General features: G+C 37.0%; 1 protein-coding gene across 1 annotated transcript in view; it reads right to left on the reverse strand.

The window, feature by feature from the left end:
- LOC150090379 (A disintegrin and metalloproteinase with thrombospondin motifs 9-like) overlaps nucleotides 1–16,500 on the reverse strand; it is a 514,590-nt gene extending 498,090 nt beyond the window's left edge. The window contains exons 1-2 of the mRNA XM_090369090.1: nucleotides 16,396–16,500; nucleotides 4,142–4,491 (exon numbers count right to left, since the gene is read on the reverse strand). Of these exons, the coding sequence (XP_090225216.1) occupies nucleotides 4,142–4,491; nucleotides 16,396–16,480 (435 nt within the window). The 5' untranslated portion in view covers nucleotides 16,481–16,500. The remainder of the gene's footprint in view (nucleotides 1–4,141; nucleotides 4,492–16,395) is intronic.
- Nucleotides 16,501–17,586: the final 1,086 nt, after the last annotated feature.

Consider the following 17,586-nt stretch of genomic DNA (forward strand, 5'->3'; position numbering starts at 1 on the left):
AGTTAATCTGAACACCATCTAGGAAATTTGGAAGAGGCCCCTCTTTCCTGAAATGAACTTATCTTCCCCTTTCTGACGTTAGCATCAGCACACGTAACAACCATGATTATTGTACAAAGAAAGAACCAAATGTCTATTACTCGTTCAAAAAAAAAATGGTCTTCCTTACCTCAGTGCTCTGCTCCAGCTAATTTTTGCTGCTGTACATGCATTTTGGGAAGCCACATGTAAAGTATTTCTCAAGCCTTACATTTGGATAATGTTATTGCCCTTAAGAACACGAAAGCATTTACTACACTGATGTCCAAAGAAGTAAAATTTATAGTAAGAAAAGTGTGATTTGTCTGCAAAAATAATTGACACGTCAATGAAATTTGGTATAGAAAAATTATTTTACGTACAGTACTGTGTGCATTCATAGTATGTCATTTCTGAAATATATAAATTAACTCATGAAAATGAAAATCTGTAAATGAGTATCCAGCAGAGGAAGTTGTACAGCTTAATAAGAGGCATGATTATTCCCTAACAGTAAGGAAATACTCGCAACGAGCTCATGCTCTTAATGAGTATATTCAAGGCCTGGTGGTATTGAAACTCCCTTCCAGGAGACATAACTCATGTAAAGTTCCGGATGTGGGTTGACGACTCTAAATTTGTCTCCCTGGAGCTTAGATATTTCAAACTGATTTCCATCAGAGTCTGTTGGAGTTCCGTGAGATTTTTAATGAGAGAGATGTTTGACGATATTTTCATATGTGTTTATTAATAAAAGAGGCAAAAACGTATTACTGTATTTAAAGATATTAGGGTTCTGCAAAAGGGTCCAGCTTTCAGAAAACAAAAACCCTACAGCCTAGCTCATCCTCTCAACCAATCTTACATAAGTTTGAATTGCTATTTCTCTGAAGACTTAAATTTCCATAATTGGTAGCTTTTTTGCATCTCATCTTTTATTAGACAAACATGCAACCATAAGTTTTTCAATACTGACGTTAAGGAATTTTCAGCGATATTACTCATATTTATTTTTTGTATACTTTCTTTTGAAGACCTAATTACAGCTGCTGGTAAAAAGCATTTTTTTTATGGCCCACATTCGTAAAACTTAGGACCACCCTAATTGTATCAAGTTGCTCACTACTTGTTGGAGATCATAAATTCTCTCAGACAGACCCACTAATTACTGGACAAATTGATGTATAACACACGTCCAAGATCGGATCAAAATATCAATGGAATGTGTGCTAATTTGTTCTCTTGTACTCCAAGTCCATTCTGTTTTCAATATACCCAGATCTAATCTCGAGTGAGATTCTCTTACACACACAGTACAACAGAATAAGTTCGGAATGCCAGGTGTTCTTTATGTAAAGTGAAAAATGGCACTGGGGTAATGTGCGGTAGAAACCTTGGTCTGCCTCATTAGGAAGATATGGTAGTAGAGATGTTACTAACTGTCACTGCAACCACATGCAGCAAGCTAGATGTGCTTTATTAGCTGATTAGATAAGGAAAGCGGGTGTGTAGGCAGAAAGATGAGGTCATGGACGCCTTTATTATAGTTGAATTAACTTTAACGCGACTTCAGATGCGTACATAATAAGCTTAGTAAGAAAGATGGATGCAAAAACTCCATCTCCTCTCTCAAGCAGCTGCCACATACCTGTGGGGTAACGAACCACACTAAGAAATACATATAAATCAGTCTGGTATGGTTCAAAGTTCACAAGTTTAAAAAACGAACGAAGAAAAGACTCTTGCCACTGACTATACAACCGTAATAATCCGACTGGTATTAAAATGGATCTTATGAATTCAAAGGCTTGCTGCCGCTGTCCCAACCCTTCTGGACATAAAAGAAGACGATTTAGCCTATTGATAATAATCTATTCTTATGAATAAAAAAAAAAAAAAAAAAAGTTTCACCCTATAAAAAAAAAAAAAAAAATTTCCCCTTCGTGTTCATATATTGTACATGCACAATGGAGTTCATTTTGCTACCCTTTCACTGACATCAAATCGCACACGTAAGCTCTTTACGCATCCGATCCTTAGTATTTTTTTTTTCTCTCTCTCTCTCTGCCATCACTATAACGTGCTCGTGGCTACCGATGTCAAAAACTTCACCGTAAAGAGAAGGAATGATAATTTACGACAGTTGTTTAAGAAAGACTTCCTAACACTGACGTGAAATTATGTAGATATATTTTTACAAACCTGGAATGATCCTTTCGAAGTAATCTCCTCTAGATGCAACGTATTTGCACCACTATTAAAAGACTGGCAAGGAATTAAAGAATTCCTCCACGAATTTTATAGTAGCTCCGAAATCAGAAAATCGGTATCGTGGTATATGCTTTTCATTGAGGAAAAGAGAAAGGAGGTTGCACGCTGGATTCGAACTGTAAGGAAACGGGGGTAAAAGAACGCTTTTTTTTTTTTTTTTTTAGCTCGAAGGGAGGAAGGAAGGAGTTCCATTATAACGTTTGTGACATGCGGGCATGCATTGTAATTGTGCATGCTCAGCCCTTTCTGGTCTTTTGTGTCGTGTATGATCCAGAAGAATGGTCAAATAGAAAGATAATAATAACTCACTGACGCGCACAAATCACTTGCTCTTTACTCCTCATGTAGTTTTTTAAAAGGTCGAAAGAAATTACTGCCATTGCAGCAGAAGATACACAGATGACACGTGAAATGGTAAAATAAAAAGAAACGGCGAAGTCGAATGAAAGAATACCCCAAAATCCTCCAAAAACATAACAGGAAATAGTTAGATTTGCATGTCGTGAATTCTACAATGGGTTCTTGAAAACAAAAAGAAAAATTTAGTTTTTTTTTTTAAATTGAGTAGTTTTTAAGAAAATAATCATGGACATAACTATAGGAGTCGGTACCCTCTAAATCAACAGGAATTTCATATTTATTTCACGTTTTTAACTTCACGTTGATTGTATCATGGTGTATTTTGCGACATTTACTGTATTCCAGTGTAGTCATGTCGTTTTGTATCCATTTCTCTGATACTAGGAATGACTTTGCGAAACTTCCACATGGTTTCTCTTAAAAAGTATGCAGTTTTCGAAAACTTTCTAAGAACACGATTCATTTTGTAAGGAACCTGATGTAGAATTTGACATGCAATTTGAATCATCCTGTATATGCAGTTTTCCTATCATTTAGGTATGAATGGTGTATAGAAAAAATATATTTTACTCTTCTCCAATGGCACGATTCACATTTCTGGGAGTAGTTTACCTATTTAAGATAAGCAAACACAGTAATATACCCTTCATTAAGGAATATATTATGTAATAATATATTCCTTAATTTAGATAATATATTCGTATTATCTAAAAATAAGAAATTATCCAGTCTATTTGCTGTTTATGGTATGAAGAATTACGAGAGATTCATCTGTTTCAGCTTTATCAGGACATATCCTCGAATTGTTGCTTAAAATAAACCAGCAGGACACCTTTGCAAGGACACCACTTTCTTCTCCCCACCGAGCTTTTGGAAAAGGTACATTCCATTGTGGGCAGATCGATGGTTGATTACCGATCGCGCTGTGTCCTAAGACTCCATAATCTTCCACATACAGCAAAGTCATTCTGGTGTTTCTTCAGATGTTACAGTCCAATAACCTTCCATTTCACCCCCAACATCTAAATGTCGTAAAATCATTATTTTTTTGAAAGGAAAAGGAAGATGAATAACCCACAGGTCCCGAACGTGCTGTCAAAAAACTGGTTTTATTTGTAAGAACAGACTTAAAGCGAATTCCACATCAGTCATGTCAAAAATAGCGTAGGCGCTTTTATCACCTCAATTTATTGTAGTATATTTTAGAATTATATCCAACATACTTTAAACACGATATTATTAAAGTTTATTAATAATATCGTGTTTAATGAGTCAGCATTCAGAAACTATTTTTATAAATTACAAAATAACTATTTAAATATATATACGAATTTAGAATGTTCTCCTAAATGTTTTCTTACAAACACATATACATTATATATTGATACCCCATCCCTTGCGAGCACGGGGAGAATACAATACAACGTTTAACTAAAATAAAACAACAAAAAAATAAAAAAAAAAAATACTGTTAGGTACACATTGCACTCACCAGGCCTTCGCATATACTAAGTGACACTCGAGAATCGGTGTCGCCCTCTACCTTACCACTGTATAAACAGTTCGTCTCTCTGGCTGTATCCACATAAAGGGTTGAGTTGTCGGTCCCCGTTCGAAGTGTTTGCACGTGAAAGTGGGGAGATAAAAAGTCGTTGGCCTGTTTTAGCTCCAGAAGGAATGTCCGGTTGAAAGCATCGAGCTTGTACTGCGTCCTTACATGCCATTCCTTTGCACTTCGCTTCAGGAAGTGATGGTAAAAGTGGGAAGGGTCCCCATGAGTATCTACACGAACAGGGTACACCGTCTCGTAGGGATGCCGAATAGAAGTCGTAGGGGAGACACCTGTTAATAAAAAAAAAGCATAAAATATTTAGCTGTTGCCCTGAACACTGTAAGAAAACTGTCACAATGAGATTAAATTGTAGATTAATTTAGAAATTAGTTATGGGATAAGACTACGAGTGTCTGGGCTAGACAATTTACTAATTTAAAGATGTAGTTTTGTAGGTATTTTTAAGGCAATGATTACCAACTTTTTATATCACCGTTCAAATAAGCTAAATATGGGAGTAATATGGATGTAAAAACATTTCATAATAAAAAGTACTCAAACATTTATTTATTGGACTATTTTCATCTCTCATTGCACAGAAAGGGATCGAAAATCCTTTCTGTGCAATGAGAGATGAAAATTCCATTAAAATAAACGTAAGTTTTTGTAGTATCTTTAGACTGCACAGGACTTTTACATCATAAATTACAGAATAAAAAATTTAATGTATCATTCCGCTTCTGTGATTGACTGATTGATCACTCACAAGCCGACTCCAAAAAAAAAAAATGGGACGAAAATCTAAAATAAATCAAACTTCATTAAAGATATTTTTATCGCATCAGTTAACTTTCAAGCTTCTTGATTATGACTGGAGGCAAGGTTTATGGCCAGATGGGATGTCACAGCGTATCTTAATATCAGTTGTCTGAAACGAAACTGTGAATGAGTAATGTTTCAATTCTGGTGACTCTATATATTGGCTAACTGAGATATACAAAAAAAAAAAGCATACTTCATCCTTAGAATGTTTGCCATAGAACTTTTTTTTCCTCTCGATACAGCAACAGCGCCTCGAATCAGGAACTGAAAATGCGACTGTTTACTGTCTAGCCGGCATAGATATGTTACCAAGTCGGCTACCAATGTCAAAGAGAGCCTGTTGTTTGAATATATAAAAACGTTACCAGACATATTGGTCCTCTGACCATGAAAATGCAGTTGGGTTATTTAATGTAATAATAGTGATTTATTTCATCAGTACGTAAACTATGAACTGGAGTAGGTGCTCTCGCGGTTAGCAAGTATTTATAATCACCTTCCTCCCCACACACTGATGGAATTTATGGGGCTTTTTCAAAATGTTGCTGAGTTAGTCGGTCTCAGGCGAGGTAGTATGTTTTTTTTTGATCCCTGAAACTGGAGTTTTTCATCCAGCAAACAAGCTAATCGACCATAGAACACATGCAATTTATATTCCAAGTCGCTGATACATCTAAAACCACAACTCGTACCACAACGACAGAACAAGGTTTTAAAGAGTCATATCTATAGGGATATCAAAGGGCACGCCAAAATGTTTTAGTTATGAAATAGGTATAACATTTGAATAATCTTTAAATTAATTTATCTCCAGAAACACAAAAACCAATTATGCACCCAGAATGCTACTGAGTAAATATTAAGTAATAATAATTGAATACCAAGAATCAGTGATTTAATATCTACTCTGGCGATCACAAACTATGCTTGTGAGTCATCGGATTTGCCAATTTACGGACGTCCTTCCTAATTGCAACCTCAGTTAACAAATATTCTTAAGCTTTTTGGAGTAATTATTACGTATTCTAAAGAGTGAGTGGTCTTTTAGTGAATGAAAATCGAAAGCTTCACCAACGCCCTAATTCTGACTAGTGACAGACCTCGCTCTGTTGTGTAAAACTGCCAACATCTTTAATTTCTGGAATATGAAATGTCGAAATCGATTTCACCATGAATCAGTCGAAATTTCAGGATTTGTTGTTTACTATAAAGAGATCATTACGCTGTGTCCCTGTTGCTGCAATACGCTAGCAGACCGATTCGAAGCATACACCTGTATTATAAGAGAAATTTTTTAGAAGATTACTCAACCCGAGTGGGGAAAACTGTTGCTCCTGAAACTTTCACCTCCCTTGAAGAAAGAGTTTTAGTAAACGCTCCCCGATTCCTGTAAGTGTGGAAGGTCAGTTGCAACAGAACGATATCTAACGTCACAGCCAGTTACGTAACATTGTTCATGACGCCCCACTTCTGCAGCATCCATAAGGAGAATTTATGACCGGGCTCAGTAAAACAAACATCTACGTTTACCTAGCCACAGATAGCATATGTGTTTTAGCGGGAACTTGTAAGCCACATGAGTCCACAGTTTATATACCCCTTTGGAATACTTCCAAGACTGCTGTACATGTGTTCTCTCACTTTGATGGCCTTGAAAATATGACCTCTGATGGGAAAACCGAAGTCTTAAGTAGGGTGGAGGGGCACACCAGTAATCCGATGATGACAGCATTGGACACTTGGAATAAGTGTCAAAGCAATTGGGACTGGAAACAGCTGAACAGTGGATGCTCTAGAACAGTGTTTTTCCAAGCTCTTTTTGGGCAGCAAATCCAAATCTTCGTAGGAACCTTAATATTTTTCAAAACAATAGTAATTATCAATAAATGAAAAATACTAATGTATATGTATAAATTAAAAATCAATCATAAAATATGTACACAACATCAGCAGGACCTCAGGGTTCTGCGGAACACACTTACCAAATCGAGCTCGAAAACAAAATGCAGCTTGCATTTCCGATGATCTATGATATTCACGTAATTGTACTAATATAAAGATAACGGTGTACAATACTGTGAAAAAGTATTGTATCGAACAAAACACTCACTGTTCAAAGCACGTAAGCTCACATACAACACGTTTTATTTTGAGACCATTGAATAATGACCTCAAAATAAGAGATGTTATATAACAAATTAATCTGCTATATCAGATTCATTATCAAGGATCACCAAATCGATGGAAAGAAGTCTGGAATCTGTATTATCAAATCAAGGTAGCGCAAATTTAAGTGGCCTCACCAGAAGAGACCTTGGCAACGTTTGTTCCTAATTGACCATTTAATAAAGTGCCAGAGCAGTTCCCCAACACGCTGGTTTTTATATGGGAAAGCATTTTATAGCCTGTTTATCCGACCTAATAGCTTGTTCTTTTCCTGTAAGATTAGGTTGAAAATACGTCCCAAGCGAAAACAAATCAAGAAATTTATGGGATTGCAATGGATATTTTCAAGTTTCAATGACCAATGCGTTATGTAGGTGTGAAAACTCAAAACGTAGGCAATGGAATGGAAGAACTTTTCCAAGAGAAGTCATGGCAGATTTAAAAACATTTCATTTATATTAACCTATTTTCCAATGACTATTTACATGGTCTCAATATAAATTGGAACACTGTATAATGCCATAGGACAGCTGTTGTCTGCCGCCAAACTAGCACTGTCTTCAAAAGCTAAGGCCGTGCAACTTGAGAACGATACCGGATCCATTGTCACGTGATAACCGCGTCACTTTACGGGTGACGACCGCTGGAAATGATGCGTGACATTCGAATCTCTGCAAGAAAACTGCAGAAGGTAAAAAGAAAACAAACAAACAAAAAGAGTGACCACATTAGCAAGAAGTAGAGTGACCTTTGGTAAAGACGTGGCATCATTTTATTCCACCCAGTGACACGCTAAATTCATTAATTGCTCTCTGATTTCTTCAGTTATCTGCATTAAATCTTTAATATAAATATGTAAGCGATATCCACTCTCGAGTACAAGGATAACCTCCAATGATCGGTAACAGATGCACCAGTTCGCACACAAGGAAAGTGTCTTGCGCTGTTCTCAATGATTAAGTACATGACGAATAGCCTATCAACCACCTGGTGATTTCAACGCAATATTAACTAAAACTGACATCCCACCATTGCCATACGGATCATAAATCATCAAATTAAACACTGCCGCCACGGCTGGCATAATAGCAGGCATGGAAGATGTTTGCATGTTTCCTGAGTATGAGTATATCATTAGCAAGATCAAAACAGCAGACTTACAGAAAGGACAGAAAAACTAGTCTCATTTCCCGCCAAAAACTCATAATTAAATTAACTTCTCGTTCTCTCTTTCTGTTATTAATGGTGAAGGAGTTGTTAATTACGGTGATAGACTTAACAGAAAACAAAATAAAATTGCAAACTCTGTATTACGCCTTTTTTTTTTTTTTAAGAAAAAAACACTTTACCACGTGAATACCATTTTAATTAGTTTATTGGAAGAAAAATATTTTTTACAAATGCCCAAGTATTACTAAAACTTGCTCGTATAATAAACGTGTAATGACCACCTTTAACTTGGGGGAGGGGGAAGACGGGAAAACAAACCACAAAATTAAGAACAGTTTCATTGAAGCCAATCCAAGTTGTCTTGAATCAGGTGTGAAAATATCCAATTGTAGAAGATGCGCTACAAGATCTGCATTGCTAAATGGCCAGTTTGGATTCAAAATTTTGCACACTATATTCAACTCATATTCGATTGGTTAAACTGCGAGCTGGAAATTTTTCTCGGGCAGGTATGCAAACTTTTATTTCGCAGCCAAATCGTGTTTTAAACCTCTATCCCTGAAAGGGATGCTGGTGTGTGTGTGTGTGTATCGTATCGATGTTTCCGAGATCAAAAGCCCGGGAAAGTCCACTGAGGAATACTCCCCTCGTGGGTCTGAGATCAGCTAACTACAAAACTGAATGATACGTTCTCCAGTGGTCCTCGCGGATTTAACACAGGCCTTTCCACACAAGTGGAAAAGCTGCTAACGTCATCTGGAATACAATTTGCCTTAGCAGGACACATGAAATGAGAAGCATCTTGAGAAGTGCAAGCACTGTATTTTTCTTCTCTCTACAATATTCCAAGTTTGTACGTTTGTCTTCGATGGAATTTAAATCGAGCCCTTTATAATGCATCTGCTTTATAATGGGTGGAAATTAAATTATAAAATATCCCTTTTTGAACTTCAGAAAATCTGCATTCTTTACGTTTGTGTGATCTCAAGTACTCTGTACTATTCAGAGCCTTTAAGTTGGAATATATTCAGCTAATCAAAACTCCTGGCTATGTTACTGTGATGAGTATTGCTGTTCCTAGTACTTGTACTGTACTTAACAGTAATAAAGGTAATTTTTTTCATTTATTTAATTCTCTCCAAGTAGTTTGGTGACCCGTGGGTTGGGCCGTTAATTAAGTATCACGTACATTATTCATTTGACATTACGTTTCTTACAGAATTTTCAGGTTTAGCAATACAGTGAAACCAAAGCAGAACTTTGCATGACGTCAAACACTAATGGTCGAAAGATCGCGTTGAAAAATTAGCAAAACCTTGTTTCTCAGTGACGTTTTTGATTTTCTCGTTTTGTTCTGTCTGTTATTGGATACTGTGGACAATTAGCATCTTACTAAAGCAAACATTTCACCCTTTCCCCTGATTTTAAAAGCTCATTAGCATGATAATTACGTGACTAATCTACAGACAAGTGACATACTGAACAGTCAGCAGGATGGTTAAATAGGTCATGGAACAAATTCCGATTGCTCCATACTTTCACTCTTTGTCTCCATAGGGAGCCCAACAATCTCTAGAACAAAAAGATATTTCAATAAGAGCTTGCCTCGATTCTTTGCCCACTTCATTGTTCCTCGATCTGACCCAAAAGAAGAACGTAGTGAAACAGTTAACAGAAAATGTCCAAATTTACGATCTAAAGGATCTTGGTTTTGTAAACCGATCACCAACATAAAGGCAACGATTAGGAGGTAATTAATCAAGCTAGGCGACCACCGCTGATTATCCATAACCTTCCTTCACTACTAGCTAGTTTTTCCTCATTCCAGAAAAGGATTAAGGGTCAAAGGTGAAGATATTGCGTAAGACAAAGGTGTTGATATGGCATCTCTAGAGAGATAGCTTGAACAAGCCAATAATTCTCCTCACCCATCCTTGAGAAGAGAAAGAAAAGCATAAAGCGCTAAAAATCCATTAACGACTCCAATAGACACTTTCATTCAGTGGTACAAGTTAAGCTCCAGAAAAAGTAGGTTCCCAGAAAGGGATGGCGGCTGAATTTTACTTCCTTTGACCTCGGCGAAAACTTTTCATTTTTAATAGATTGTTCCAATAAAGACAGCAACTATCTCTACGTTCATTCACTATGTAGTATTACTACTCGATGTCCCATTTCTTCATCGAAGGAGGCTATCTAACTATGCCACATCGTGAAAAACACAAAACAAAATTTCCTCGTGTCGGATTCGAACCAAGGCCTTTACGACCCGTTATGGGGAGAACGGTTCTTATATCCACTGTGCTACCTGCGAGGGCTATAACGTAGGTAAAGAAAAATTCTTCAGGATGTCACGATTATTTGCATTTAAATTTTAAAATGTATTCGATTTCCGTGTTTTCCTTAGCTTTTGAGAGCAAATTTTTTTTGGGGGGGGGGTCATAGAAAAATCTGACATTGCAGAAACAGCAGCATAATATTTCTAATATTATTATTAATTTATGACAATCTATCAAGTACAATTTCTGGTAAAGGGCATTTACAGCTAATACTGACTTAGTTGGTTTCAGGCAGTAGGATTGTCTCACGAGTAACTGGCCAAACCTTGGATAGCCCTGAGCCATAAATACTAGAACTTTGTGACGAAATTTTCAACAACACATTTTACAATACAAGGGGTCACAAATCAAAAACATTAAGTCGAAATGACAGGACTTAAATTCTACAGAACTTCGAAATCAGTGCAGCCGATCATGTCTGGGAGTTTCTAAAAAAGGAGGTACAGTACACCGAACGGGTTGAAAAAGCAACACGTTCAGTGAACCTCACCAGTTGAAATTTTGCAAGATAAACTTTCCATCATACGACGGAAGTTGTATTAAACAAGAAGGACATCGATTGCTCATGAAATCTTGTTTGGAACTGCCTGAACTGAGATGACACATTTCTAGAAAATTCCGCTGAGAAAATCCCACTAGCTGCTTTCTTCTGAAGTCGACCAATCTCCACAGGATATAAATCCTCAGTAAAATCTAAGTACCAAATTTGAGAATGGTAGCTTTTCAGTGGCCGATTATATTCTACAAGAATTTTTTCCCCTCAAGTTTATTTCTTAAGAGCCGTGATGAATAAACCCAGAAGGGTGAACAGCATAGGAAAACTGCACTTTTCATGTGCACATCGAATAAGAAGCATTTTTATTATTCTGTTTCTGCATAGCTGATTCACCGCTCAACTCGACTATCATTTTCCCTGGCAGAGCACAAAGAAACCAACAATCTTTGATAACAGTTAAAATGAAAAAAAGGGTGCAATTTCTCATATTTCGTGCTGTCACGCCAGCCGGAAATAACATTAATAAATACCTCGCGATAGAAAATGGAGCAGCATTAGTCTTTCCGTCCCCCAGAATCAAAGTTTAAACAAGTGTCGGAGAGTAGCTCGATTTATAGGATCAAACGGCCCGCTCCTAGAGAATTTACATAATCACAGAGGAATTGCCTCTACTCATGGCAATAGTGGAAAGCTAGGAGGAGAAGTTAAATCCCACGCGGCTCACAAATGAGGAGGATAACTGTGAAATGGGAGTGCAAAACAGGTCATGAAGGTCACCTATCTCGCCAGAAGACGAAACCTGAGATGCGAAAAGCATGATCGTTACAACACAAATAAACGACAGGTCTTCAAGCACGTGAATGGGCGGCTGTTATCTGCGAAGGGCAGGGCGGAAAAAGTAGGCCGCTACAGAGAGACTCGGCTGTTTACTGCTGACGTCGACTCGATGGGAAATACGCTACCTTGGTGGGTTGCAGATATTTTTTGGGGGGTGTTCTTTATGTACCCGAAAGTTAAACACCTTGTGGTCCACCCGCCCAATTCTTTATCGGAAAAATCTTTATCACCAGTGATATGTTCCCCTAGTAAGACTTGATCGAGGGGTGGAAAAAAAAAAAAGTTCAAGTCTTCACCACTTTTCCAGACCATACCGAATATGAAATTTTAACTCAGACCTTGTAAAAAAAAAAAAAAAGTCCATATAAGCACTCCCTGAATGCTTGTATGGACTCTCCACCCCCAGCCTGTTGGTTATTTGAGATCGGCTATCAAAAAACGTTAAAACCAACCCAAAAATCCTAAGAATCGCAACCAGGAATTTTTGGATTAACAATTCAAAAGTCGACAAAATATCGACCAATATCTTTAAGTTTCGAAAAATCACGAAAACAAGTAATTGAGAAACATTATTTTAATGTAGCGTGGTAAAATGAATTGAAAGGAATTCCGAGGAGGTTGAAGAACTCACTAAAGCTCCTTCACATCAACTGGCTACATTTCATGCGTCGCTTTCTCCCTTCTTAAGGCAAACACATAGACAAGTCATGCAGCCATGTGGGGCGGAGCCGTGAGACAAGCTTCGTGGGATTATATACGGCATCATCTGTTTGTTCGCTGGAAACAGCATCTTAGAAGGTTGATTGCGAGACAAGAAAAGAAAGTGAGTAAAGGAGTTACTTAAAAACAAAGAACTGTTGCACACTTCTCTGAATTTCTCTATTTGAAGAGTCAGCTGAACACTTTGCAAGCTCATTGCGCCTATCGCAAGAAAGGGACCGTTATGATGTGCGCACTTGAAAAGAGAATATTTACAGAAAATTGGTCAGTTAGTACACGCTTCAAGAAATCGGAAAGTGTTTACCAAGCAATCGTATGTGTTTAAAGGAATCAGATTGTCTTACCGTTATCTACATAGTAAGACAACCTAAGTTGTTTAAATCCAGCCATAAAACATACTAAAATGGCTAATATTTAACAGAATTAAAAATTGTATGGCATTTTCCGTGTTGAGAGTTACTTCTAGCAGCTTTTAATGTTTAGTTGGTTAGATAAAGTATCTAAAACTTTTGCGAGTGTTTAGATTGTTAATATTTATCGCAAAATTTAACCTCTATTTAGAAACGTTTGGATTCAGTTCCCCACTGTTGACTGGAGGAACTTCATAAAGGATTTTTTTCGTTCCCAATTCAAATGCAAGCACGATTTTCCCGTTTTTCATCACATTAACAGGCCTTTAGTTGGGGTGACCAACTCTAAGTTATACTGAAGAACGCTAAAAGTTATTTGAACCCTGAATTAATTTCTCTCCCTTCGCTTCTACACGTATAAAATGATTAGCTGTTTCAGTCCTTCCAGCTACAGATACCTAGGGATGACGCCTCTATCTACTAAGCGAAAAGTATATGAACCGTCTGATTTTAATCAACGCTTACGCGTTGACAAATGATGTTGTGCCAAGGTCAAGTGATAGGGTGGCTTCATAAGCACTTCTGAAGATGTGCTTGTAACTTTAAACGATACTTTACAAAGGTTTTATTATCACCTACAATTGGTGACTAGATGACAGAAACCTTTTAGATTATTTTGGACACGGTCCACGAAATGGCACTAATGACCAAAGATTTGCAAATAGATCGAAAATCATTTGAACTCTAATATTACTAGAAGGAATCATTACATGAAAACACGTTGAAAAGAATAATGCAAATTAAAAAAAGGATATCAAGCAGCGGAATAGTTTCAGTCGTCAGCAATAGGCGACTTTTGAATTTGAAAAAAAAAAAAAATCCTTTCTTTTATCCAATATTCATGCAACTTTAAAAACTCCTTCGATAATTTCCATGATAAATGAAACAATAAAAATTGTTCTTACCACTAAGAGGAAATGTATGCTGCTAATCAATTTGGGTGGTCTTTTTTGTTATTGTTTTTCAGTGACAAAAAAAGAGACAAGTGGGACATGATAAATGAGACTGTGCCAATTTGTGTTTTGTTTTTCCGTCTAGGCTGTCATCAATACGTTGTATAAACAGAAGTCGATACAGCTTATCTCAGCGTGGATTATTTTGAATTTTATATGAACTAAGTCACGGACACCGACCTACTCCCTGTGGACTCTGGAATAAATCATGTCCTTCGACTAGTGCCATCGATTCTGCTCCCGCCTAGCTTCGGAATGGCCAGAAGTTGAGTGACACACGTGCCCCTTATCAAACACTAATGCTCCATAAATTGCACTACAAAATTATCAGGATATTGGACGTGACGTAAAATCGCCATAAAAATCAATGAAATGAGTATGTTTTAAGGGGCTGACGCTAAGATAACCAAGTGATAACCGCAACAGCCCCTTCAGGAGCACCAGAGGGAAGCTATCGAAGAAGAATATTAATACCTCTCGCCACAACAATGCGGAAGTGCCTATTAAAACCGCGTTGTTGGTCCTTTCGTGGGTCTAGCTGTGCCCATACAACAATACCCCTTGGATAATTTTTTTTTTTTGGAATACTCAATGTCCAAATTTAGTTTTGGCGTATTCAGAATAATTTGAAATACTATTTTTCTTGTACATTTTTTTAAATTCTTATTTTTAAATCAAATTTAATATGTAAGTTACGTCAATGGGTACGCCTATAGTGACGTATAGACAGTCACAGAACGAGTCACATATTGGTCGCGCTGTAGTACAGGTATGCAAAACGTATCTATTTATGATACCTAGCTTATTTTTACTAACTCTTGGCATGCGAGTTGCATGATGGGAATAAGAAGAATAAAGTTGCTTAATTTATTGCGAAATGAATGTAATACTATGTGGTAACCCGTCCGCTAAAGTGCGCATGCAAATTAATCAAAAAAGCTTTCATGCGTTGCTGTTAACATAAACATGTTTTAGTATAGTATCCTTTTATTTACAAGCACACATAAAACACGATATCGACTCCCTAATGCTGATACTGTTCATTTTTTGTTTTTTTTCTCGCGAGGTCTGCATTTGCTCTCCTTTAGAGACCCACTAGCAATCCCGGCCCACTTTTATCTGACGTTGAAAATATAAAAAAATTCAAACCAAAGACTTTCAAATGAAATTAAATAAAAGGAAGAAATCGCATTAATTTAAAATTAAATTTCCTTGGTTAAAGGGAAAACAAAAAAAAAAACGCGTGCTCCTAAAAACCTTTTTAGCTTCCTTATCTAGCTATCAAGATAACAATTGGGAGTTTGGCTGTCATCGGAACAAATGAATTGAATCAAATCACTGACAATCAACTATATCAATTTTCAAATCTATTTTAGGTGTTATACTTTTATTTTTGTTTCCTAGGGGCCCACGCATTAAATATGCTAGTGCTGCCATCTGGTGAAACTAGGCTAGTTCACTTGACAATAGGATGTAAGAAATAGTATTAGAGAGGAATAAACTCCAAGTCCTTCGTGGTAATGGTTACACATTAGGTAATCATTGAAAGAAAGGGGGGGAAAAACGAACTTGTCTTTTAAATATTAATATCTTTATAAATCTATAGTTATGAAAACAACAGGGTCAAGTGTTTAGATAAATCAGATTTTAATTAATTTGCTAACCCACTGCTATACGTGGGTTAGCAAATTCCGAATAAGATAAGTTTTGGATGAAACCAAAAACTGATCAATTAGAATTCTGCCAATGTTGGGAAATTTGGTAAGAGAGGGTGGGGAGAAGACGCATGTTTACCAACGAAAGAAGTTTGAGGGAAGTGGGTAGCATAACTGTGAATTAAGAGGGGGAGGCAACTGCTTTATAAAATCTCATTGGCAGATACCAATTGAAAGATACAGTTTTCATGACAGACAACTGGTCTTCGAAACAATTGCTGAAGAAAAAAGAAATTATAAATAAACGCCCTTTATTGTACAAAGGGTACAATATACCTGTACTTGATGTACACTAAAATGGCGTTTATTTAATATACTACTTGTAATATTTTTGCACAGTCCCATCACGGCCCGATGGAAGTCAGTGGTTGATAATTCAAGGTTATCTTTCACATTTACCTCTCTCAACTGTTCAGGTCGTCTAAGATACATTCCACGTTTATAAATGACTAATATTGGTTGTCAAGACAACTTGGAATACACAGCTTTTTTTTTTTATTTATTTATTTTATTTTATTTATTCATATCTGGTACTAGCAATTCTCACTCACGCACACTGTAAAACTCACCTGTGTAGAACAACTGCTCCATCCTTTTCCCTTCCGATAGGTGCACCCCTAAACTCAGCACAATTATCCCCACCGTCCACCACATCGTCGGGTCAACCGTAGCGGGGAACGAAAATGAAACACATCGGACATACCAGTCTGGAGCACCAACTCATACGAGCACAGGTTTAAAAAAAAAAAAAAAATACACACACACACAAAACGCTGCTATTCCCCTATCCTCCGGGCCACTTTGTCTACGGACTCACGGAATACACGCGCCACTTTCGCCCGTAAGACCAACGCTGGTGTCTTTTTGACGCGCGCGCATGAGGACCGCTAGCAACACGATATGTACAAACCGTTAGCCATGTGGGTTTCATACTGCAGCGACACCTGCTAGCGACTAATAGTAACTGTTTTTTTTTTTCTTTTTATATTTATATATATTTTTTCTTTTCTTTTTTTTGGATGACGCTTTGAACTCGCGTGCACAGACACTAAGAGCAGCGAACGTGCCAGCTTTGAGTATACCGGTACTTTGTACTTTCCCGCAGAGTTAGCAAGTGATTCTAACTTGTTTAAAGTACCTCCTGCTGGAATATTTCAGGAAATAGCGAGAAAAGAAATGCAAAGCTTCTGAAACTAGAAAATACATAAACGAAAACAAAAAAGGCGTTTTACTGTCACATTTGACAGGACGGGAAACTTCAGATATGTTTGTAAACTTTTTTTCTCCATTACATTCGTATCAATGTCTAAAGCAACACGATCAGGTTTTTCTAATTCTGTTCCTTTTTTTTTTTAACACGCCAGACAAATTACGTCTAGTGTTTACATTGAACAGAGCGCAAATGCGCATTTTTACTTTGGTATTTTTAAGGTGAATTATTACCAGCTGTCAGACTGCATATAATTGTACTCCTAGACGTGGTTTAATGTGTCACACACTAAGGAAAAAAAGTGTGCGGCTGGTACCCTCAGCTGTTTCTTGTAGCGATTTCCTTCCACCCCTTAAATTAAATGCATTTTGAAACAGTGATATTAAAATTGGTCTGCAAAATAATATTCTCTATCATATCTCATAATAATAATGAGTGTTGTCTGTGTTTGTGTCTCGCAAACAGAGGGCGCTTTTATCGAGAAAGACGAGAAGTATGTGCTTGCAGAAATTTCAGACTTCAGTACGTTAAGAAACGAAAATAATTTCTA

Source organism: Mastigoproctus giganteus, chromosome 2 (genome assembly GCF_048544385.1).
Source record: "Mastigoproctus giganteus isolate SK-2022 chromosome 2, ASM4854438v1, whole genome shotgun sequence".
Lineage (NCBI taxonomy): Eukaryota > Metazoa > Arthropoda > Arachnida > Uropygi > Thelyphonidae > Mastigoproctus > Mastigoproctus giganteus.